The 26,178-nt window shown below is 35.9% G+C and overlaps 3 protein-coding genes across 3 annotated transcripts; 1 reads left to right on the top strand and 2 right to left on the bottom strand.

The window, feature by feature from the left end:
* The first annotated feature begins 1,718 nt into the window (after window positions 1-1,718).
* On the top strand, window positions 1,719-18,218 carry LOC143448941 (conserved oligomeric Golgi complex subunit 5-like). The gene is made up of 20 exons (XM_076948909.1): window positions 1,719-1,844; window positions 2,013-2,152; window positions 3,871-3,983; window positions 4,781-4,850; window positions 4,931-5,051; window positions 9,671-9,801; window positions 11,293-11,464; window positions 11,677-11,789; window positions 12,055-12,132; window positions 12,567-12,651; window positions 12,759-12,862; window positions 13,283-13,374; window positions 13,642-13,803; window positions 15,353-15,452; window positions 15,542-15,652; window positions 15,795-15,961; window positions 16,343-16,468; window positions 16,565-16,673; window positions 17,523-17,726; window positions 17,839-18,218. Exons 1-20 carry the CDS (start codon window positions 1,790-1,792, stop codon window positions 18,040-18,042), a joined length of 2,457 nt encoding a protein of 818 aa, XP_076805024.1. The 5' UTR covers window positions 1,719-1,789; the 3' UTR covers window positions 18,043-18,218.
* LOC143448943 (uncharacterized) lies at window positions 5,650-9,213 on the bottom strand. Its single transcript, XM_076948910.1, has 3 exons — window positions 8,274-9,213; window positions 7,242-7,771; window positions 5,650-6,906 (listed from the first exon to the last, which is right to left on the bottom strand). Exons 1-3 carry the CDS (start codon window positions 8,487-8,489, stop codon window positions 5,772-5,774), a joined length of 1,881 nt encoding a protein of 626 aa, XP_076805025.1. The 5' UTR covers window positions 8,490-9,213; the 3' UTR covers window positions 5,650-5,771.
* Window positions 18,219-18,618: 400 nt separating the features above from the next.
* On the bottom strand, window positions 18,619-23,110 carry LOC143448944 (uncharacterized). The gene is made up of 6 exons (XM_076948911.1): window positions 22,605-23,110; window positions 21,562-22,389; window positions 21,356-21,436; window positions 20,926-21,072; window positions 19,220-19,432; window positions 18,619-19,132 (listed from the first exon to the last, which is right to left on the bottom strand). The coding sequence occupies exons 1-6, from the start codon at window positions 22,758-22,760 to the stop codon at window positions 18,980-18,982; spliced, it is 1,578 nt and encodes a 525-aa protein (XP_076805026.1). The 5' UTR covers window positions 22,761-23,110; the 3' UTR covers window positions 18,619-18,979.
* Window positions 23,111-26,178: the final 3,068 nt, after the last annotated feature.

Genomic DNA, 26,178 nt, shown 5'->3' with positions numbered 1-26,178 from the left:
TAAGCAGAAGTGCACAGCCGTGTGATGCATTTAGGCCTATATACTAGACCCCTGCTACCCAAATTGTGACATCATTCGGTTGCACTTCTGCACTAGACCCCGCTCATCTGGCCTGTACTTTATTGCAGGATTTGTTGAGGTCACAGATGTGCAGATCTGCTAACTCAGGTATGCAAGGACTAGCCAAATGAGCACTCATTTTTTCTTTCTCCAATGCATATCAAGGATTTAGCTAACAATCTAACAAAAAATTTGATGGGCCAGATAAATTTTGATTTTTGGTAATTCTTAAGCAATGCTGATTGGTTGTGCAAGTTTGGCGTTTTTGTTCTTATCTTGTGGCAAAGAAAAACCAACAGTAACGGAGCATTTGGATACAACACTATAACAAGGCGATGGCTTATCTCATTGCTTTATATTTAGTTGAGAAATAGTTGGGGGCTTTTATGGATACAGGAATGTGTACTATTCTTGTATTGACATAGAAGTGGAGATTATGAGTGTGTGAATTAGGGTCGATATGAATGTAGAAATAAACATAATAATTTATTGAATGAAATAAATAAGCACTAACCAGGTAACTGTATGGCAAAATGTGACTGCATAGTTGGGAACTTTCATGTAGCCTGGTGTTGTCGTTCAAGTCTAATAGATTTCCAGACGCCCAGGTCACAGAGATGTAAATTTTAGAATCGTCTAGTATCGTCAGATTCATCGTTTTTCCTGAAAAGTATCCAAAGCGAAATGACAATACAGCGTCTAGATTAGAAGCTGATTTGCCTTGTGCAGGAAAAATCTAACTGGTTTTCTGGCGAGGTGTTGTTTATGTCTGTGTGATAGACATAATAGAAAAGTGAAACTTGGAAACAAGACATTTTAAAGTAAGGGTCGGCAACCTACGGCCCGCCATGCGAAATCGTGCGGCCCGAGACATACTAATTAGTTATCACAAGAATACGGCCCGCCGTTTCTTATTGAGTTTCAAACTGCAGTGTTAGCACTGTTTGAAAAAAATTGTGGTATTGTTACGCCATAAAACTGGTGCGAAGGCGGTAGACTGGTATCTCATACTAAGTACGAGATTGTCTGTAGAGTAGACTAGACTAGTCGTTATAGATACAAAGAGAGATGCACACGAGCTTTAACCTAAACTTTTTTATAATGTTGTGTTGTTGAAGTGTGAATACATATATTTTGATCTTTTTGTGATTGGTATGATTGAGATTGCAGCAATGTAGCGTAATATACTGAAGTGAGTGTGAATTATAGTATTAATGAAAATTCTGGCCCTCCAAACAGTTGTACACTCGACATTTGGCCCGTGACTAGCAAAAGTTTGCCGACCCCTGCCTTAAAGCATCATTCACTTTAAACATTCTATCTTAATCTTTTCGTAAAGGACGTTTAACGGAAGTTGAATGTGTACCACATAGCGTCTCAATTACATTGATAGTCAATGATTTTCCACAAAGTGTCAAACATATTTGAACGATTAATTTGTATATAAAGTACTTCAGTTTTGTTGTTATCATATGATCAGAATTTCGGCTAATGTGACATAAAATGTCTTGGCCAGAGTTTAGGTATATACACATTTAAGCCTCTTGTTTTTTTGGCTTGATATCTTGGCCAGCTGTTCTTTGATTTCAGGTCAGCTTGTTAAAGTACCTGCTTCTCACCTAAATAAGCAAAACAGTTTGCCTGTAGTGTATATAATCACTGTCTATTTCATTTTTAGCTAGCAGTAATAAAATTGTGTACACCTTTTTTAAAACTTTGACACACAGTAATGGAATTCAACACAGCATCTACAGAAGATGTATTGCAAACATTTGCGTCTGATGGTAAGAAAACCTTTCCGCTAATAACCGTATTGTAATATAAAGGTATCATTTGCGGTTCATTTTTCATTGACGGTGTTGTCAATATAGCTTTGCTCTCATTATGTATTACCACATAATATTTTGGTTTTTCATATACAGAATTTTTCTTTTGTATTGAATGCCTTTCAGATGTTCTTGCTGATTTTTTAAAAGAAGATTTTGAGGTTCAAAGTTACACAACACAGGTGATAGAAAATTCTACTATTTCACATCGCTTGGCACAGCTTCTGGAAGGAATAAGCATGCTTGATAAAGAGCTACAATCACAAGTACGTCATTGGTTTTTCTGAGTATTGCCCTGGACCAACTTTTGTCACCTGTTTATCTTTTGGCTTTATTTTGTAAAGTACAGCAATTATCCTTTCAGTAGACGTATACTGGATTTTTTCAAAATTACACGCCACTGCTTAAGTTTTTCTTATCATTTTTACGGTTTATGGTCAAGTCATGCTTGAGGCTTTCATTTTTATAAAATCATTATTTTGTCTGTTGTTGGTAATATTATCATAGAGAAAAGAGCTGAGTATATATATTGCAGAAGTTTGCGTAGCTTACGTTCCAATGCGACTACAAGGTTGGTTTAAAATAATTTTTTACCACCATCATGTGTGGCTCGCAATAAAGTAAATGCAGTATTTTGTTTATATAATAGATGGTATGACAACAAAATGTTAAGCCAGCATCTGATTTACTAATTTGGCACCCGTCAGTAGACGAAGTAGTCAACTGAGCAAGGTGATGACCAGGCAATTAGGAATTTCAAAAACAAAACAACAGTTACGTGAAGATATGACTGCAATTTGGTTAAAGAGAATAAAGAATGATTAAAGGCAGATTTGACAAAATTTTTGTTATAATTAAGAGCCAACTGCCATTATGTTACCATCCAGCATTGTAGTAAATGTGTGAAATTAAATGTTTGGAGAACAGTTAATCACCATTACCCGCTTAACAGTACTCACTACGAATGTCTAATTTGTCCTTGCGCACCTTTGTATGCAAGTTCAAAAGTAGGCCAATAAATCTACCTATGATTGATCATGGTACTAAACTGGCGTTGAAGGTATAATTGTTTTGCCGATGTAATAATACCTAGTACCTCATGGATAACTACATGGTAAACAATGCCATAAAGATAAACTTTATACATTAGATAAGTTGTCACAACAAATGTTTAACTGTTTGTGATGTGAGTAATAATTAAGTGCATAATGCACCATATAACAAAGTGGACTTGTATTTTTAAAGTAAAGACATCCTTTGGATTCAAGAAAGACAGTAGCATATATTGATGCATTTCCCTTCTCAGCCACCCTAAATAAATATTATCCTAGAACGAGGAACACAAGCAATAATAGACTCAGCATCCAACTCAGCAAACCACAGTTTTGTTTTTGGAAGGAAAGGTGCAACACGGATGCCATTTTCTTACTATGACAGCTTTGTATAAAAAACGGTAGTAGAGGCACAGCCCTTCCTTGTTTTTATGGATCAATAGGATTAAATTGTGAAAAGTACCAAAAACACATGGTACTAAGGGGCAACTGCATGACAACATCAGAGCAATATCTGCCAACGGTGACATGTCATGAAAAGAAAGAAGAAGACTATTTTGTGAATTGAAATTCTTTTGTTAAAAATAAGTCAAGATGTTTTCAGATGTCGATGTTTAATTTAAGCAAATGCCAATACTTAATTTCATGACCGCATTCCACAAATTTCTGAAGTACCAGTGGTGACATTAAAATATCTCATGGATGCACATGATTTTGCCAACATTTCTCAACATATTTCCCTGTCCAGCCATGATGCCTAGTACACATGACTTGATAAGATATTAAGTTGTGTGATAGTGGTACCATGTGATATTGACATCTATGCCATTGGCAAATTCAGACTGAAGAAAATTTTGTGTCGCCGTTTCATGCACTTGTTTTACTACTTGTAGTTTGATGTGTATTGATGAACATTATATTCTTTCAAACAGATATCTTCCAGGCACGAAGATCTTCTTGCCCAAGCAACTGGAATTGAGTCACTGGAAGGTGTTCTTTCAATGATGCAAAGTAGAATTAATTCTTTACAGTCAGCAGTTGATAGGTTTGTGTATGATTGGCACAACATTCAACATTTGTTATTGATTTTATGCAAATTATGTTTCAATACATTGGTCTGAATTATTTCAACCAAAACGTAGCTGAATTTCAGTGTGTGATGTTTGCCAGAATAATACTTATCATTATGGCATAATTCCGAAATAAACAAGTGGCTTTAACTCAGGGGTTATGGACATGATGCTAGTGGGCTAAAACTTGCTCAATAAAATCTAATCTGACATATAAAATGATTTAACTGCAATGTTATTGAGTACCTGTTAATTAAGTTGTGTTTTAGTCACTACAGGATTTTGGTAATTTGGCATAAACATAACATCTTTGGTATGATATCGGTACCAAAAGCAAATTTTTAATTACAGCGCTTGTTGAATTGGAATATATTAATCATGTAATTAATGGGCCAGCTTAATATGCACTATAAAACAATAGCTTTGTTTCACCTAAGAGTATTGATTAGTGACATGTTCCATGGATTAACGTATGAAAGTTTGGGCATGATATCAATTTTACAAAAATATGAATTTTTAAATGTGACATATGTTTGATGCTTGGTTCGTGGTGATGACAAAGCCTAATTTGTTATCATAACTAAAACATACAGTTTAGTGGTCCATTTGAATGTCTGTATGTGAAACACTTGATCCTTGCTTTATATCGCCTTATGAGTATTTTTTGTCTTTAAAACTATAGCAGTGTGAATATATGTTACAAATAGTAATATTAATATGCTTTTGATGTATAGACATATACCAACTATTAATTTGTTGTATAATATCACAGAATTCGTAGCAAAGTTGGTGACCCTTTTCATAAAATACAAGCAAGAACAACACAACTTGGTCGACTACAGGCATGATCCTCACTATTATATTCTATTCTATTTCTTGGAATTTTGCAGAGTTACATTAAACTTTTAATTGATATGTGAAGGCCACATGTGATCTGCTGAGAAGAATAATTCGTATCCAGCGATTAAGCAAAAGATTGCATGGACACCTTCAGGGTGGACTAAGAGAGATCACAAAAGCTGCTCAAAGCCTCAGTGAATTAGGTAAAGGGTCAATTGTTTTTCTAATGATTAAGCATATTTCATGTATCCACTAGGCGTGCTACTGAGTAATAGCCTGTTCAAAATCCTGGCTTTTATCTTTTGAGTGGATTTTAGATTCAGGGGAACTATGATTGGAACTGATAATAAGAATACAGATTGATATCATATCAATGTGAATAGAGATACTATATATCCATAATGGTCAGCAAGTGTTCAACCGATAAGATTTATTCTTAATATTTGCTAAATGAAGATAGTAAGCTCAGCGCAAGTGCTTGGTTTATAGTTTGTTATTTATTGCAAACAGCATTAGTGCGTAAATAATGACATACCCCAGCCACCGTTAGGTCAATCTTCTTTTTGTATTATAATCAACGGCTTTTCGTGGTTTTGAAACAAAACTTATTCATTTTCTGTGTTAGATTTTCCTATTGATCAACAAACAATAATATTTTAAATTCGGAATATTGGAGTTTTATCTTTCTTATCTTGGTTTATTGCTTTTCTGCTGCTTTATGTCGTTTTCAGTGGTCTTACTCCTACATCTATTTGCCAGTTGCATTTGCTCAATAATTAATACAAGAGTAATGTTTTTGCACAGCTTATTTTCTATTATATAAAATTATAAATACATAAAACCGTACGATGTGCAATATAATTCTTTGAACAGTGTTTTGGTTACTTCTAAATAGTAATTATAAATCGTTAGTTATGGTTTTATTATACAACTTTTTCACCGTCTGAAATACTACCTTGATTGGTAGGCAAACTTGCGCAGGAAGAGCTTAAAAATTGCGTATTTTTGCACTGCACAATTTGTAAGCTGCTACTGTTCAGAAGTTTTTGCTTTAAATCAGGTGTCGAGTTGTTCCAATTGGAGTCTCCTTTTTCATGCTTTTTTATTGTTTTTTCTTCTCTGGTCAACGCCGGCTCGCTCGGGTGAGTAAGGGCAGTTGTGAACCGATTTTTTCCCCATTTAGTGCTCCAGATTGCCGAGTAATTTTGACGTTTTCTATTTGTTGCTGAACGCTTCGACATATTTCTACAACCTCCTAATCTTCTTTCGTTAGCTCTATGCCAGCAAAAAAGCTTCCTGAAATCATTGCGTATTTTTTCCCGTGACAGACTGTAAATGAATGGATTTAAAACAGACGATACGGAGGCCAAAGCAAGTGTCCATAAAAACACAATATTCTTTAACCGAAAGTGATTTTCCCTGATCATTGCTTCCTTGCTTTTGCTAGGTGCAAAATACAGATACCAGTAGCATTCGCCTTTGCTACTTGCTACCAGAAGAATAGGGTAGACATAGAAGGGCGTCCAACAAATGACAAATGTTAAAATTATGACACAAGTCATTCGCCGTAAGTGACGGATTTTCTTCTGCTTCTGCTTAATTTTTGCTGCCATCACCCGTTTTAGCGTGAGTACAACCGTGACCGACAGAGCAACGGATGCAAAATCAGTTTTACTGCTCTTGCCGTTTGTGTTTGTTCTTGATTTGAAGTCATTGTTGATGCTAGACGAATCGAATTCTTTTCCTTTGTCATTATCACAGCTTTGCACGTCCATAGTTTTTTTATTGTCTGCAAGTGTAAATTTTGCTGGTGACGTTTTCTCATCTTGAATGTATTCACTTCGGTTTGTAATGGACTCGTGTTGAATAATTTTACTTGGCACTTGTTTACATGGTAGCAGGGGAATTTGCTTATTATGGCTTCGATTCATTGCTATAGTCTCACTTTCAAGCTGGGATGTGCGGCAACAAACAAACCTTCGCACAAACCGCGATGTTTTTGTTGGTACGGTTGAAGCATGTGGTCGTTGCATTCCAGATATGCTTTTCTTGGCATGCCTGTAAAGATACACGGATCTTTTCAAAGCCCAGTTTTTGTTATGAGCATGATACTTACAACACGCCGTATTGCGTAATTCCTTAAATATACCACAGTGCACTACGATCACGCCGAGCTTTGTGCATATGATAAGTAATCTGTGCACTTTTTTGCACCATATGCGCGTTTAGTATTACACTAATGTAGTGAATAATAATAATAGTATTAACATATCGTAATGTAATCATTTAATCAATCATGTTGCGCAAAGTACAGGCTAAAAAGTGCAATTTGCACAAGAACATATTTTAGGACCCTGTTGTATGTTATATAACATTAGCTACGTTTTTCTTACCTGATGTTTCGTTTTTGGACGGATTTCAATATTTTTAGATAGATGGCAAAAATTACTGATCCTGATAATAGGAATACGGTTGTTTGGTATGTTACGTAAATGTCACATATGTTGTGAAGAGAAAGGATTGACCGATCATCGCTAACATTACTAATAATAATCGATGTATTCGATTTTAAACGAACTGCCAGTTGAAAATCAGAGCTCTTGCTGCTAACATATGCATTGTGCAACGTCAAAACAATTGGTAGAAATGCTATTGTTGACAAGAGCCACGCCAACGCTATTGCGATTGCTGGCCTCTTCCCGGTGAAAAAACGTCTTGAAGGTCGCAAACTAACGTCCCCTCTGTCCAAAGCCAGCAAGGCTGTGCTTGCAGCGCTGACCATCGCGCAGAATGCATGCATGGATTTGGTGCACAAGCAAATTCTGGTTAGAACTTGCGGTGTTGCATTTTTTAGGAACTTGAGTGCTATGGCTGACGGTATTCCAGCTCCGCTGAATATGACGTCTATGACGATTAAGCTCACCTGTAAAACGTCATTGTTACCAACGTGGTTTGCAAAATTTTTTTTGTTTGCAACCTGTTGACATCTGCAATTCTCTATAAGTTAATTTCATTTATTTATAATATTTAAGATTTAGGTTAGGCTTAGTTTGCCTTGTTATAAAATTAAAGTTCGGTCAACAAGAAGTTGTGAAAAAATAGTTTCATATGTTTGATTTGTTTCCCGGTGAAAAAATGACAACCACAAACCTGATGTAATATTCTTAATGATAGTTGATAATGGCACAATAGCCGTTCAAACGTACAGCTGTTGTGTCACTATAATCGCGATTTCATCGTATGCTCGCTCCCCTTAACATTAGAATCAGGTCGCGCTACTTTTTTGAATGTTTAATGACATTGTTATGCGTAGCTTGTTTAAATTATTAACTTAGCATCAAATATCTGACTTTTTAGCACTTACATTATACTCAGTATCTGACTAAGCATTGTGTGAACCGTCAACTTTTTATTCGTTTACTCACCGTGAACATGTTTCCAGCATTTTTCATGAGCGTTGGTTTTCGGCAGTACAATAACAGAACTGTAATGTTCGCAGTGAGGCTGAGTAGAGCCAAGATTAAGAGGATAACAATTGCTGCGACTTCAGCTTTTGAAATACTTGAAGATGTGCTCAAAGTGTTGCTTGTTGTGACGTTATCATGAGGATTCACGTTTAAAAGTCCGCCACAGCAGCACATCTTTTACCTTTAAATTACCTTTACGACTTGTACTGTATTGTTTCGATCATATGCGGACAAAAAATATTATTACTACCAATAATAATATTATGACTAACTAACTATCTAACTTTAACCCAAAAACCCTACGTAAATAAATTCTCATATGTAGCAGTATACTGTGTCCTATCTCCACGTATTGACACATTTCGGGTTGATATTCGATCGCTAATACATGCTTGCACGACTTGGCGAAAGCGTCGTTTGCCTAGATCTAACTTTTTGCTTCTAAAACCAGTCTATTGTAGCCTATAATCGTACGTTGTTTCATTAAAGACTTAAAATGAGCCTGTATAAACTAAATATTAGCTCACCTGAATGTCGATGTTTGTTGTGGTTTGAAACTCGTTCGTGCTCAAAATTACGAAAGTTTTAAAATTACGGCTTTCACTTTCGTTTGCTCACGTGTGTGTCTGTGTCGACGTGGTTTAACTATTTCTTGAATATCATTCGTCGACTTAATTTTCTTTCGAAAATGTCTTGACAAGTAAATAGGTTCATACATATCTCACTGTACCTGACTTGGCATTCAAATTTATGCTTATTTTCACGATTAAGTTTTGTAAATGAAGATGTTATAGTAGCAAAGACACTGATCGGTTTGCATCGATTGCTTCTACGCTTATATGGCTGTTCTGGTTTACCGCAACAACTTTGTGACAGAATGGCTTGGCACTCCAAGCATCCCAAGAAAATACGTTACAGTATCAGTAACCCTTCCCTTTTTCGTTTTAGAAGGCAGAAGCAACGAACAAGAGGGTAGTTATTGATCCGCCCATATATTTTCTGCTTTTTTCGTCTTGTTCACCACTTTTATTGGATTAGCTGAGCCAAATACTTTATTCCATGTATCTAAACATATTGTGCGGAAGTTTAGTAACTGTATATTTTGCACAAAACAAAAGGCTTACAATATGAACAAAATGGAACTTGTTGAAAACTGCTGATGTTTCAATGTGTCATACCATATTCGCTGACACACATTATATATGGAAATAGATTGCTATCGGAAGAATATTTTAAATTTAGAGCAATTGTAACGTTTTTCTTTAAAAAACGGTCAACCGAAATCTTACATCTGTAAAGCAGATTTTGTTTCGGGTGTATTTTGTCTCTCCCTTATGTATTGTTTTGCCTGACAGATTTCCTTTCCGAGGGAGTTGATTTGTCTGGTATAGAAATTCTGGAGAGCGATCGCACCTTCATTCAACGTGCTAAGGAAGAAGTAACCTCTCAAGCTACGCGACTACTGGAACAAGGAATAGGGTCGCTGGTAATTAAAAAGCTTAATTGCGCCGTTTATTTTATATTAACCGCTGTTCTAAAAATTAATTTTGATGGACGGAAAGAATATTGTTATATACTGAAAGCCAGGGCTTCTCTGACTGCTGTCTCAACTCTCAAGCACTTTGTGGGTTGCGTGAAGATTTTTGGGGACGAGCAGACATCAACCAGTTTAAACAAATTGCTTGTAATGAACTAGTCTATACGGTCTGTGGAAACAATACCTTTTTATTTGTCTTAGGTCGTATATGCTCAGTGCAAGGGTACACGTGATCACGGCACATATTCCGGATCACATTCAGCGTTTATGCGATTCTTTTCATAGAATTCATTAAAAAGTCCGACACAAACTGACAACTTGTCAAGTTGCTTGATAAAAAACCTTCAATTTTCTCATGGGAGCAAAATACATAATCTTTGCATGAATTTGGTAATATTTGTAATGCTTGATGAAGAATACTTTTTCCTGAAGTATTTTGCATTGTTCTAAAGCAGCGTGGTCCAACTGCAGGCCCGCGAGCCAAAGTTGGCCCGCGAGCACCGATTTTTTGGCCCGCGAACTGATAGTCAGCTTTGATAGTCGCTATTGTCGAGGAAGAACCTCGACCGCAGATGTCACATTGATCAGCATTTAATAGCTAAATTTTGAACTATTCTAATTTCAGTTCTAATATCAATGTCACATTGTTCTTCAGTTCTAATTTCACATTTCTTCAGTTCTAATTTAAAAACATTGGCCCGCAAGATAAAAAAAATTTTTGATTTTGGCCCGCGATGAAAAGAAGTTGGACCACGCTGTTCTAAAGGATTAACTGTTTTGGGAAAGCTCAAAAAAGTCTTAGTTCGATTTCGCCCCGAATTCAAGAACTTTTGTGCTTGTCTGACAGTTCCTTTGTGACGGGTTTGACTACGTAAGTAATAAATAATAATAAAGTAATAACGTAATAAAGCAAAACCTATTGACTTATGTTTAACATATTTGCCCAAACTATAAACCCGTAATCACAAAAGTATTTGAAAGTTTTGAGAAATTTTTATTTTTTGAAATGTGTTTCTTGTGTATTGTGATTATTACGGTGTGGATATATTTATGCTTTTTCATGTCTACGCTTGGGTAAGTAAAACAGGGTTAAATCGAATGTGACATAAGCGTTATCAATAATTTAAATGTCGAAAGATAAAAAGATGTTTTTTTTAGCCAAAACACTCAAGGAGAGGTGTATTTTTGTAGAATGTTTGGGGCTGTAGAAACATCGTGCTTGCTGGCTTTCGATACTGCGGTAAATCTTTTTGTCCATCGGTTTTCCCACTGCAAAGGGTCACAGAAAAGTTACCGCTAAAAACTTGGTCGCAAGTGAACCGACTTTAAAAGCCCTGGCTTAAGCTATCCCTATATTCTATTTGGTAAATGTGCTAAATATCAAACGTGATAGCCCACGAATAGTTTAAAGAATACAATCTTATTAATTGCTATTTTTAGAATCAAACACACACTGCAACTGCCTTGCAAGTCTTCTACAACTTAGGCTGTTTGCAGTTGCCTTTAAATAAAGGTAGTGATGACGCTATTTCCAATATGAAGCAAAGCATAAAAACAGCCTTAGACACAAAAAGTATCGTAAAAAACTCAAGTTCTTCACAGTCAACAAAAGGTATCCTTGAATCTATGTAAACCGATTATAAATAAGTTATATAAAAAAGCAAAAACATTGTAAAAAACATTTTTTATGCAACGGGCTAACGGTCAATGATTTTAGTTGAAATGAAACGGCATGTGTAATACCCGCTTGAGATGAATTGAATGGCCACATTAGCCAACATTTTAGCTCTTATGATGTTATATTTTGCATACATCTTTACTTAGGCCCAGGAAAAGTTGTTGGGCTCGCCACTTCGGGAAATACGGCTTTATTTCGGGCAAATCTCTGGCAAAACTTGGAGGTTGTCATGGACCAGCTTGCCACCATTACAAACCAGGTTGTATAAATTTGCTTATCTTAATATCTATGTCATCGTAATATATCTCATAATATCGCTCCATCGTGTTATATTTTTAACGAATCACTACCAAGTATTTCTCATGACTATATAGATATTTAGTAATTGACATATAAAGTACGCTTATAAGTTGTGAGGCTTCATTTCAAAAGATGTCGGCGTTTTTTCCATTTACTACACAGGTTTTAGTAATACGGTTACAAAATTCGTCCAATACATTATTTGTAATTACAAATTGTTCTAGGTGATACATCTCCACAAGGTTCTAGCAAAGAAAAGGGATCCAGTAACGCATGCCCAATTTTTGGAAGAGCTATCGAAGGTATCGTTTTCTATGAAAACGCATGACTCACTTCTTGTTTTAAGTAAATGCATTATTTATTACATTATTTGTCGTGAATCACTCCACAGACTTTAGTTAAAGTTTACATTTTTAAAATATTTACATGCTTGATTTGCTCAATCAATAATCTGAGTGTTTTCTCAAAACTTTGCCCAAAACTCAAAAAACTTTGACTTTCTCAAAACTTTGTTTTACCTGCAAAACATTGGGTCATTATTTTGATAATGTTTGAGTTTGTAATTGATTATATTTGATGTGTTGTTTTAACATAACGCGAATGTTTTGTTTGCTTGGGCAGGAATTAACACACTTTTTACCAGGATTGCTGTTGCACGGCACTTCACTCATGAGCATATATGTAAGATACATTATTAATTATTGCTTTCTTCACTTGCGTTGTAATATTGTTGTAGGGTGGTAGTGAAGTGCAGTTTGTAAGAAGGTTTTGGGAAGCGCTAGGAATGGAACTACGAAAAGAACTTGCTGCTTGTGCAAAAGGTATAGCTTTCAGCGCATATCTGTGTCTCCGCATCAAACAATTTTTGTTTTTACGCACTAATATTGCCTTTACTTCAAAAACATAAACAACATAATGCTTTTTGAAGGTTGCAATTTTGCTAAGCAGGCATTCGAAGGTGAATATCCAAAATTATTACGACTTTACAACGACCTTTGGTTGAAAGTAACTCCATACAAAGACCTTCTTGAGGTAAATTAGTTGGTGATGTCATTACGTGTAGCGTTCATTATGTGTCACCTTATGTATTGCTTTTTAACCGTCCGTAAGTAACCATGCTTTCGGGTGCACGGGTCATTTGCACTAATATCTCTTGGCTGCCAGAATAGGCATTATCAGCTTTTAAAATATTTATAAGATGAATGCGTAGGCAGTGATGTGCACGTAGAGAAATTTCGCAAACGTAAGGAGTGGCAACCTGCATCCTGAATGAAAAGACGAAGTACGGTTGGCTAAGTCTTAATTAAGCAAAAAGAAAGCAGGCTATACCGACTTGACCAAAAATCGATAAAAATAAAAAAATCAATTTTGTCATACGTCTTCAAGTGAAGTTTGCAATGAACGAAAACGCAATGTGTGTAATTTGTTTGATTATTTATTATTTTTACTCAGGGAAATCTTCATGATACTAAAGACGCCTTGAAAAAAGAGCTATCTTTCATACAAAGCAAACAATCGTCACGTGTGAACGGTCATGAATACAGGTTAACGTAACTTGATAATAACGATACTTCTCTTTCCTTGAAAATAGCACCTTTGCTGCTTTTGCAGTTATGCATATACTATGCACCTATATTCTCTACTTCTGCCACATATAAAAGGCTCAAGTATTTTCTCAGAACAAAAGAGTTTTTGATGTTGCTCGTTCTGTGTGATCATTAAACTTGCAAAATGCGAATTAAGACATCGCTGCACGTACTTGTATTTGCGTAAAGCTTACATATAAGTATGTATATTGTAAAATTGTTTAGTGCTGAAGCAGCCTTAAAGAATTCTTTGCGAGATTTTGAGACAGCTTATTTGCAACGATCTATATCCCGTCTATTTGACCCCATTAACCTTGTTTTTCCTTCCGGTGGAAGAAACCCACCGTCTAATGAAGAATTGGAAGCGATTGTCAGAACGATATCAAGGTGACATCATAAATTATTATCACTGTAGCTTTTAAAACTGAGTTACCAAATAATGGTTATTTGATTATAAATGCTTTTTCTTTGATTGTTTATTAGAATTAAGTCGCCGACGTTGCCAATATCAGTACTAAAATAACAAAATAGTGATACCATGTAATAGTATGTTACATTTTAATAGGCTGTGAATATTTCACCGGAAAAAATTCGCTTTTCAATCTATTTTATGGTTTCCTGTTAGTAACGTACTCCAAATCGTCAGAGTCATAACAACTCGAGTCACTTTTTGCAAAGGCTGTACCTGACTCCAATCGGTCCTTATTGATTAGATTTCAGTATTAAGCTAAAACGACTTTTGGTTTCATTTGTTGAAACACATTTAGGTGTAACTTAAAATGAATTTTGTTTGTATATTATATAGCAGGGGTGGGCAAACTACGGCCCGCGGGCCGCATGCGGCCCGCGGGTCCATTTTCTGCGGCCCGCCGGCACTTGCAGAAACTCCTACTCATCACTTATTGTTTCAATTAAACAGGTTACCTGACAAAATATTATTCCCTTTACGAGTGTGTTTTTCTCTTCACTTTCAGTGCGGAAACACACACACGTCAGTCGCGCATGTATTGCAACATACACTTCTCACGCATTGCTTGATTCAATTGTTTGATCATAAAATACAATTACGGTAGCGACTACCTTAGGTCTACCGTAATACCGTAAGGCGTCAGTCGCGCATGTATTGCAACATACACTTCTCACGCATTGCTTGATTCAATTGTTTGATCATAAAATACAATTACGGTAGCGACTACCGTAGGTCTACCGTAATACCGTAAGGCGTCAGTCGCGCATGTATTGCAACATACATTTCTCACGCATTGCTTGATTCAATTGTTTGATCATAAAATACAATTACGGTAGCGGCTACCGTAGGCCTACCGTAACCGTAAAACTGTGAACAGTTGCACAAGTCTCATTAAATTTTGTGATGATGATTGCATAGATTTAAACGTAACTGAGTGTGAAATACAAAAATTGTGTTTAATATGAATATGCGTTTATTTACACACCTGGTAAATTTTCCTACTTTGTAATGAGAATGTGCGGCCCGCCGGCTGCAACATTTTTTCAAATGTGGCCCTCAGTACAAAAAGTTTGCCCACCCCTGTTATATAGGAATGCTCCCCAAAACGAAGCGCATTTTCAAACATTTTAAACGTTTCGTGTTGACAGAATCGGTGTTTTTGCTTTCCGTATGGCTTGGCTTTACATACCGATTAATTTCATTTAACTCGAGTCTTATTTATTAAATTACTCGAATCGAGTTGGATGACTTGGTTGCGACTCTGCAAATCTTCTTTCTAACATGAATAAAAGTTAATTAAACTCTAAAAAGCTGAAGTCAACTTTTTCGAAGCTAAACCGCTTATCTACCGACCTACTTACGGTGAAATAGTTTTTGTTTATATTAACCGCGTGGGCAACACAAAATTATTAACATCTAAATACGTAACTTGCTAACTGATTTATACCTACATGGATTTATTTTCAGTGAAATCAGCATAGCCAGTGTCGACGAAGGACTTGCAATTACCGTTGCCCGCAACATTGTCAAAACTATTCAACTGTTTGCTGTGAAATCAGAGCAGTTGGTGAGATATTAAGGTTAAATGCCACGAAAATAATTTTTCCATCAGTTTACGCACAAATTTTGTTGAAAGTCATCATTTGTTAACATAAGGTGCCCACTCAAGGAGATGCCAGTCAAGTTATTGGTCCACCAACGTCCGCCCAAATAAGAAACGTTGCCGTCGTCAATTCCCTGTATTCTCTTCAAACCAATGTGCTGAAGGTATAGGTTTGGCAATTATTTTAAATATTCTCCAGAGCTGTTTCTAATTTGCCATACCAGCGTGTTCACATCAATCTTGTAGAATTTTTTGTATTTTAAACACTAGAAGTCTTTAAAATATATTTCATGTTTGTTTTAAAAGCTTCTCAAAGAGCAACAATTATATCCATTAGTGGCGGTAGAGATGATACGTGCCGCCTGCGATGAATTGTCATTGCTCATGGCTGCTGCTGTCCAACCCCTTGTTTCGTCAGTCGCTGATTCAATCGAAGCCATCATTTTCACCATGCACAATGAAGACTTTTCCCAGTAAGCTTGTTTTTTTACCAATGCATTAATGGTTCAAGTATCTGGATCAAAACGCTTTAGTCTAAGTTTTAATTGCTTTTCGAAGGTTACAGTAATCCTATGTTATTAGTTATTAGTATTACCTTGTTTTACGTGATACACTGTATTAGCTCGTGTTGGGTTGACGTTGACATAATTTGAACTAAGTATCCAACAGAGTTGTTGCATTTTGTCAAATGTATGTAATATATCTAAGTGTTCGCTTTTGCCGCGAATACTTCATGCACTGGCGAAAGTTACAAAACAATATTTATAATAAATATGGTAAAAACGTTAAATGAGAAGCATCCGTTTTACTCTGCTCGCTAATATGCTTCTTTCTAATCTCATATGCGCTTCAAGGGAATCGGACAGTCGTAGAGAAAACACTTTCTGTTCTCTTTACGTCAAAGAATTACGTGATTTTCTCTCTCGGGTTATCAACGACCATTTTTCGCGGTTTCTTTGCCAAGACTTCATCATGGAAAGGTCTATATTTGTTTTTATGATGTACTGTAAAATATTATCAAAACAAAATCAAAAATTCCTCTATTGGTTCGTTGGTGTGATGTATGTTAAATTCAGTTTGCTGCCCCTGGGTCATCGAGCCATTGAGTTGTTCGTTCGACATGCCAGCTTAGTGCGACCGCTGGGAGAAGGTGGGAAAGCAAAATTAGCTGCCGATTTTGCACAGGTATATGCGCTTCATACTAACTTATATAACATGACGGTTTAACCGGGCGACTCTGTGTCATCAGCATCACTCGGTCTAATCAGTTATTTGCTTCAAGGCTATGTTTCAAAAATAAAGTTAAGGGACGAAATTTATGCAACTAACTCATTTCATAAGCGCAATGAAAACTTACGATAAGATGAAAATATATATGGATATAAGAAAAACACAACGGAAAGATTATTACACTAACTAAAGGCAACCATTGCCCACTTGCAGTGTTGCGATATTGAATTTCTCTCACATTGTTTGGTTTCAGAGGGAATAAAGCAATATCCATGTTTGTTAGTCTTCCACACTTACCAGGTTCATTCAAATTAGCCCGAGGTTCTGAAAACTTACTTTTTTTTCTAAAAATAATGTAGAACGAAAACCTTGCTAGAATGCAAGTTAGATTCTTAAGCAAAATAGATTTCATCTGAGTTATACTAAAAAAATACTGATTGGTAAATGACAACTCGGGTTCCAACGTATGAGCCCGAGTCAAGTGTGAGTGAACAACGTCCAGAATTGGACTACTGCGAATAAATTAACTATATTTGACACATGTGACTACGGTCAGACCATAAACAAAAATGTACAAACTGAGTCAAATTCAGTAAGCATTTAACTGCTTAAAGTTAGCCTTGGCAGAAATTTACGAAACAAATTTACCCGTTTCACAACAAAAGTATTTAATGGGTTGATCCCGACTGCCGGATTCACCACTTCGTTATAGTGTTATACGTCGATATCGATTATTTTCCTACCGTGATTACTGCATTTGGTTGCCATGTGTGCTTGTGAAGTTATTTGTTATATATTATTCAGATGGAATCGGCACTGTCTCCACTTTGTCGACGAGTGACCGATATGGGTCAGTCATATCGCTTGCTTCGGGCCTTTCGTCCCTTGTTGTTCCTTGCTGATGATGCAATTAGTGAGTCGTCGTTTATTGGTGACATCATACCCGTCAGTTTGATTTTGGACTTTCTTTTCTCAAGGGCGCCATCTGACATTCGCACTCCGTATGAGGTTGTCAGCAGTCAATACATTAATGGATTTATATACCCATCTTGACTATACATTATTCACCTGACATTTCATTCATACATTTCAACGTAGGCTAAATGTTGTTTACCCACAGACGATGGATTGGTCAATAACCAAATACAGTCGTTGGCTTGATGAACACCGGTCCGAAAAAGAAAGACTTAACATGTTGAGAGGCGCAGTTGAAAATTACGTCAGCTCGGTTAGGTCGAGACAAGGCACGAAATTTGCTTCTGTCTATCCGCTCATGGTTAGCTTACTTCAACGTGGTATGGAGAAACATTCTCTGAGTACCTAAACTAACTTTCAAATAACACATTGGTATGTAGGTCGGATTTTTCGTTTTGTAATCTGTGCTAAAAAATTGTTTTGTTCTATTTCGCGCTTTTTAACCCAGATAAGCGGTGTTTGGCGTACCTTTTTCGTGCACTTGCATAATAAATTAAAGTGCTGTTGTTACTGGCATTTAAATTATTTTGTTGTTATGACAGTCATACTCGTTTTTCTTCTCGGTTAATAGCTTATTAAAATAAAAAGTTAGTACTGTATGGTAAAGATGTTTCAACAAACGGCCGGAAAATGTATTTCGTTTTTTAAGTTCCGAGATATTATGATATAGGTTTGAAACGTCCCATTGTTTGAAAAATAATACTGGTGAATCTATACATCTCAGCTTAAAAGTGATACAGGATTTTCTGCTTTGCGTTAACCAACCATGGATATAGGCTATACAGGCATGCTGCAATTTCGGAACAATACATCACTGAAGTACCGCTATGCGGTATATCTATTGGTCGATTACGGTAGTCCAAATCTAACTATCTTAACAATGCGATGCCATTATAGCGGATGGTTACCGTATCCAGCCTTTAATTTATTGCCACATTATAATACTGTAACACATCCTGCTGGCTATAGGCCTATCTTTAAGTTGTATGTTGCATAACAAGCAGTAAAGTACAAGTTTTCGAGGAACGTTTTTGTCAAAACAACTTTTATCATCAGATTTTGAACTTGTCGTGCAAGGCCTATAGTCCTTGGTTATTGCAAAAATATTGCATAGCAGATTTTTTACGACAACGGAGGCTAGTTTCGTTTTTCTTGTGGTAGAAATTTGCCAGTAATTTATTCAGCAGCTCATACGATTACAGTTTAATGATAGAAATATTATCAACAAATGCTTATCGATAATTTCTAATACAAATGTCCAATACGGCGGGGGGGCGTTGTAGAGTTTAACGAAGGGAATTTTCCGCCGTGTTTCTGTCATGCAGCTTTCTCATATGCTTTTTTAAATCGAAGTTTCTGCAGAAACCTTTACCACACATTGTGCAAATGAAAGGTTTAGTTGCTTTGTGGGTGTGCATGTGGAAGCTGAGATTATAAACCTGCAAGACAACAATGCGTAGCTATACAATATTCAACCCAAAGATAGTTATTTTAAATAATTAATATGCAAAGTTTCACAATTTTACCTGGTGAAACGCCTTGCTACAAATAGTGCACTTGTACTGCTTCTCGGTATTGTGAGTTAAACGGTGATTTTTGTAGTTTCCTTTTTGATGAAAACCTTTTCCACAAACTTCGCAGGTATAAGGACGAATACCAGAGTGAATTCGCATATGTGTGTTTAAGGTTGAACTTCTGTTGAATGCTTTCTTGCAAACTTTACATTTGTGAGGTTTTTCCTGAAATGAAATTTTTGAATAAATTAATTGTCGTTAAATGACAATGGTAGACAGTAGCTTGTAAATTTTCTTACATCAAGCAACAATTTTACCGTTAAGACAATGATTGAACATCAGCAAATTCATGAAATAAAGATAAATGATGCTAAAGAAATAAGTTTTGAAAAATACAACATGCCGCCGTTTTGGAATACATTAGTAAATTAGCTAATAACCTGCAAATTATTTATAAGTGCTACATGTAGTGCAAACTGTAGCTATATTTTACGATTTACTATTTTGCTGTGGGACTATTGCAAAGTTTCAGATAATTATGCATGAATGAGTATACCTCCCAGTCCTATCTTGTATTTAATGCAGATCATTCTTAAAAAATCTATAAATGTGAAGTTACATTCCTTTACACTTTGCAAAATCGAAATAGACTACATATGTTTACAGGCTATACGTTTACAAAATTTATTGAAAGTTAACCTACTCGAAATCGGATAATGTAAATTTTGGGAACGAATTAATTGCGTAACGTAGATTTACAAAGAAGTAAGGATCTACCTTGCATAAATTAGTAAAAATAGAACAGTAAAAATTACAAGGTAAAAATTATACTTAATGGCGACCATATATCAACGGTGTAGAAATTCATCGGTCTGATATCCAAAGGTATATGAAAAGAGGGGACATTTTAGCAGGGTAACCTTTAAACTTCTCTTTCTTGCAATCTTACCTGAGTGATTTGTTACTGCTTCTCGGCTTATTATTGTGTTTTTTAAAATCAGTCTTCAATTCTTATAGAAAATATACGAAATTTTTACAGAGTTGTTAGATTACTGAGCACATTTTAATATCTGCTAGTGTATAATGTAGTTGTAGCCTACGTAGTATATTGTCGATTTCAATACGTAACGGTTGTAACGACTATCAAATATTTTTAAAAACTGATTTGTTTGTATCGCTAATGCTATATGCTAATGCTTTTATAATCAGTTTATAAACTTTTGATGAGTGAATGTTTCACGTTCAACAAAAAATTTGTGCAACAAAATGGTTGCACCGCTGCTAACTTTTAAAGAGCTTTCCCTATAAAGCTTGCCTAAAATAATGGTTTAAGTGAACGAAGGTTTCCTCATAGAAATACGTACTGCAGTACATCTCACGTATTTCAGTGAAGTTAGTTTTTCCTCGGTGTAAACATATACATAGCTTAAGATAGTAACAAACCGATGTAGGCCTAATTTAATTTGCAGTAAATTATTACTATAGATTACTGATGTAGGCCATAATAAGCAATACGCCAATAGAATTATTCCTAATGATCAGGATGAAATTTTATTATAAATTCATAATAATAGGTAGGGTTTCTCAACGTTTATAGCAAAAGTGAAATACATTCAAAAGTAAACGCAAAAACTTCAATTTCAAATTCCATTCAAATTTCAAATCCCTAAAAGTAGCATATAAACGGAAGCTCTTACCAATAACAGTATACTTCTCACCTCAGTATGGATTATTTTATGTCTGCATAGTGTGCTTGCTTGGCGGAAGCCTTTACCACAAACTTTGCACAAAAACGGGCGAGCGCCGGTGTGAACTGGCATGTGTCTGGTCAGATTGTACTGGGCTTTAAATACCTTGCCGCAAATCTAAACATACACAATGATCACAAAAAGACGAAGAGAACATGATTATCTTGTTCATATTTCGAAGTAACGGTTCTATGCAGAACCAAGTTTACAAATGTTTGCCCATATCAAGATAGTATATCGGAGGATAATTACATCATAGCATTGTGTACTTCACCCCAGATATCTTCATTGCACGCTAAAAAAATATTTCTTTCTACAAATCCTAAATTTAGTTACAGCTGAATAACCATTTCAGTTTACAGACGGTATAATTAAAGATTATACCATACTACATACGTACATTGCATCTATGGTGACAAAGTTTTTTCGTGGATTCGAATGTCCGTTGGTTGATAACGTTATCATTGAATGATGTACTTTTCTGAAAAGATTTTGAGTTTAGAAGCGGACTTAAAAACAATATTTTTACCACTATACAGATTATTTTCAGAATGTTGAATGCAATATTGCCATACAGAGGACATTGTGTTAGGAAAAACTTGTCACCTCATTCGAAGTTTTCGAATCCTTAAAATTCCGCCGCGTTGACGAAAAACCTTCCGTTGAGAAACCTTGCATGTGTTTTGCAATATTTTGATCGCAGATCGGTAATTTGTTGACAAACCTTTGTTTATGCTGCTTCTTAGCGTTCCTGACAACTTTACCTTCCACAAATAAGGTATTTTTCATGGAAGAAAATTTCTGTTCACGCAAAATTTCGTTCATCTTTTCCTTTTTATGTCCATTGTTATCTTCAATAGAGTGACACTTTGCCCAAAATGGTAAGCCATGAGACGATAATGGATGTTTGGCAAGCTGGGTCGCGTACGGAAAAAAGAATTTATCGTATATTTGATTTGTGTATGATGCGTTTTTAATGTTTTCAACATCTCTAAGCTGCGTTTTGTCTTGTCTTTGATACGGTAAGCAGTCTTTTGGATCCTGAAACAAGCTGTTGTTAGAAACAAGCCGACAATTAGCGAGAAGTGATTGCGAAAACTTGCTGCTGCACATGGAGAACAATTCGTTTGTAAAGCCTTTCAAACAATAAGGCGAAGCGAAGGACGAAATGTGATTAAGTTGTAAGTTGTTTAACGGCAATGGTATCCAATTGGAATAACGACGTGATGGTAAGGTCCACGGACAAGAGGTTTGCAGGACAGTAGGGAAAGAATTTGCAGGACGTCGTAACGAACATGAAGGAGTCTCGAGATCATAAGAAATGTGAGAATTCATTCCGTGAATTTGACAGAAAGGTTTCCTTAAGCATGCTGCTGTTGGCTGTTGAGTAGGTTGCATTGAACAGAAAGAAGCGTTGCGCAGCATATGGCATTCCTGAAACGAGAGCGTTTTGTTAAGGTAAGGTATCGTCGCTTGAAAAGTTAAAGGCCGACTTTTCGACCGTTATCAGAAAAAGAATTATTTTTCATATTATAAGGCCTATCAACAAACTTAAACAAAATTACTCAAAGCAAAGCTTTCATTTACATCACTTGCTTTAATGGAAGGTCTTTTGGCCTTTAACTGAACCTTTAATCAAATCAGCTCACCTTTTGCGCGCTCTCTGTATTCATTTCAGACACATTGGCTAAACCGAAATTTTCCTTTGGAGAAATATTGTTATAGTCATCGTGTTTAATATTCAATGTCTTCGTCGGACAAGTCGCCAAAATATTTTCAATATGAAATGCAGGTAGGTTATGCATGGATTGATCTTTTTGTTTTCCTTATGCATCAAAAATCCTACTTTTAAAACACTAAACGTCTTCCTAGCTATTAAAATGATTTTTTCACCTTCTGCAAAACACGAATCTTTTGGTTTTCAATTTTCTCAAGCTTTCAGTAACTGATACTGATGGTTTTCATCATTCCCTGTAATTTAAAGCCATTTCAGCTTTTTACATTGCGTTGGAAAAACTTTTCCATTGTCAAAACGCGAAAAAAGAGAGAGTGTGGTCAGAAAAAAATTCCCCTTGGCTGGAATTTTCTGATTTTGCATCGAAGAAACATCAGTGGCTGAAAAATAAAACACGACACGCAGTTATTGTTTTTAGTTTCTTTCTCAACGACTAACCTGCCCTTATTTCATTTTAAGACTGATGCTTATAAAGCAATTTTTTTCTGTACACTTTCTTTCCTTGACTTTTAAGCGAGTTTAAACTTTAAATACAAATACTGATAGCCTACCTACACCACACGTCAGCATTTCAAAATACTAGATAAAATCACTTGATGGAGGACGACCCAGTCACGTGACCTTATCACGACCACACACGAAGTATTTTTCATTTTGACCAAGCAAGACGTTTTAAAAAAAACTTCTTTTGCTGTAAAAGATGCTGATCAGTTAGCGAAATCCGTCACGGCATCCCGGAAAAGAAATCGGTCAGTCACCGCCCGAAATTCGTAGCTATGTTGAAAATACTTCATCTTTCATAACACAGTTGTCGACACTTGACATACTATTATTTTTGTGTAAAGTAAAAGTACCAAACATAATAAACAGTATAATCGGCATCTTCAAATCTCTTGTCTTCATATATTTGGTTATTTAGGAAAAAAATATAACTCTATGGCAAGGACATTTGAATGGGTTGCGCTACAAGACGTGAAAATGACAAGTTAAACGTAATCATTCATTAAGCTTTATAAACAACGGATTATTATGTACTTTTGTATTTAATTTTTGCTTTTACTGTGGTGGCAGAATGGATAGTTCTCACTAGCATGTATAATGTAGGAAAAAACTTTGTGGTTTTACTCTGTCACTGTGATGGTTTTCTTCGGGCAAATCCGATCAGTTTGACTTATCCCTGCCAATAGATAAACTCAAGAATGTCAATAAAAAGTAAACAAATGTTCATCTTTAACGGGGACCACACAGGTTGCGTCAAATTAATGAACGTGCTTACTCTGTATATGGTAACATTGCTATAAGCGAATTGCTTTCACAACACGTCTGAACAAAATGGCCAGCGCTAAACCGTAAAATCTGTTCCGATCAGCGTTTCGTTCAAAACCTGATCGTAGATTGCGGTTGCCTACATGTCATTTAGTTTTTTGTAATAAGAGTCTACATTCTATAAGGTCTATGCTGCCCTCACATATATCGCACATTTGTTAACGTATTACGGAGGCTGATTTAACAAAAGTGTGGACGTCACCGAATTGCGTTTACCGGGTTTTACACGATCCTACAAATTACTACCACTACTACTTGAATAAAAAGTAATAAAGTTTTTTGTGTCTTTTTTCCATCTTATAAAGCCTCCAAGTAAAGGAGTACTCTAAAGACGCTACCTCGTGCATAATATTATAATATATTTTTATGTGGGCTATACGTAATTCCGATAAAATAGTTTTTTGTTGTAAATTCACAATTAAATTTCTGTTTCTGTTCTATTTACGAAAAATGCACTTTTCAGCCCTTATATCGAATGTTATTTGATACACGACAATGTGTTCTCTAACTTCGCTGTCACTACATTACAGTATTTATAAGGGTATTGGAAATATTCGATTTGCTCATTTCCATCTAATGTCGACTCCATTGCGTTCTCTTCATTACATAAAGGCATTCGAATATAGGTTTAAGTTATGTAACCTTTGATCTTTGTTGTTGTATTTTCAACTTATAATACTATATATATGTAGTGTTGAGTTGGATTAAACAGATTAATCGCTTCTGAACGTCGTGTGTAAGTATTACTTTTACACTCTGTGCAAACACAAACCCTATTCACGCCTGACATTGACCATTTAGCGGTTGCTTACGTGTTTTGACTTACACGGTGGTGTCACTGACGAGGACCTCCAACGACGTTATTGTGATCGCTCATTTTGATAACTATTCATTGATTACCGCAAAGCGCCACAATCAAATAGATTGATCCGTTCGTGATTATGCGTGCTACACTCATGCACTTGAAGCCAAGATTTTCAGACGCTTTAGCGGTCTTGGCGCAAAATTGGAATTATATACGGTATAACGAATGTTGTACAGTATTATGTAAAATCTAAAATGGCCTATTTCATAGAAGAAACTGAATGGTCATAAAGTTGTAGTATTTTAAATCAAAGCAAAAATTGCTTGTTTGGTGCGTAAATATATGTATCATAAGCAGTATAGCAAAGGTGGGCAAACTGCGGCTCGCCAACATGTTTTTATTGGCTCATCTAGCTGAATAGTAATATCCATTATTGTTCCTTATCCATGCATTTTTTACCGTATATATGTATTGACACTACTGATTTTTCCGCTCGCTAGTGTGTGTAGTTTTCCACAAGTGACTCTTTCATTGAACAAGTTTTCCCACTCCTGCAATATCGCAATCAGTTTTAAGCTTCTATGCAGCAAGCCCCGAACACTTTTGCTTGAATTAACAATATAGCATCGACATCACTTATTTGAAAGTAAGATGATGTCTTACGTTCGTAGACTAGACAATTAAACTGTATTTATTAAATAATTATTTATTGTTGATTTTTATGAGCCTATATTCGCGATAGGTCGTCTGCTGCAAGTAGATTTTACGCGATCCAGGGACGGTATAAGAAATAATTAGTTAAACGCCGTATCAAGCTATTTTCTTCAACGTCAATCCTTCAAAGCTTTCAAATTCGACATTTGCACGATGTATTTGGTGTTTGCCAAAATTACACTAGTACTGTGTATTATCATGAAACCTTCCATGGGTGTATTTTCTCAGCATTTTGCTGCCAATTGCAGCTGCTTTTCACAGTACAATTGCGTAGCTTTTCCCACTTGAGCTTCAAGTGACATTTACCGTTTGCTTTACACGCCCTTCAACAACGACGTTTGGCTTGTTCCCAGAGGGGAAAATGGGTTCCGGTGATATTATATCATTTCACTCTTGTAACACGACAAGTTATTGAGGTAATCCAAGCACAAAAGTTTCCGGCAAACTCAGATTTGACCTGGGAATCAATACATGCTGCACTATTTATTTCAATAATTCGTTCACGGACAAATTTGTTACTCTTATTGCAACAAATAGTGCTTGCACATTTCAATTGCTTTGCATTGGATTGCTCAATTTTGGTGCTTTTGCGTAATTTTTTTGCAGAAACATACTTTCCAAAGATATGGCTTTCACTAGTTTG

The sequence above is a fragment of the Clavelina lepadiformis genome, chromosome 3, assembly GCF_947623445.1.
Source record: "Clavelina lepadiformis chromosome 3, kaClaLepa1.1, whole genome shotgun sequence".
Lineage (NCBI taxonomy): Eukaryota > Metazoa > Chordata > Ascidiacea > Aplousobranchia > Clavelinidae > Clavelina > Clavelina lepadiformis.
Note: the sequence above shows the minus strand (reverse complement) of the source record. Positions and strands in the feature narration are given on the sequence as shown.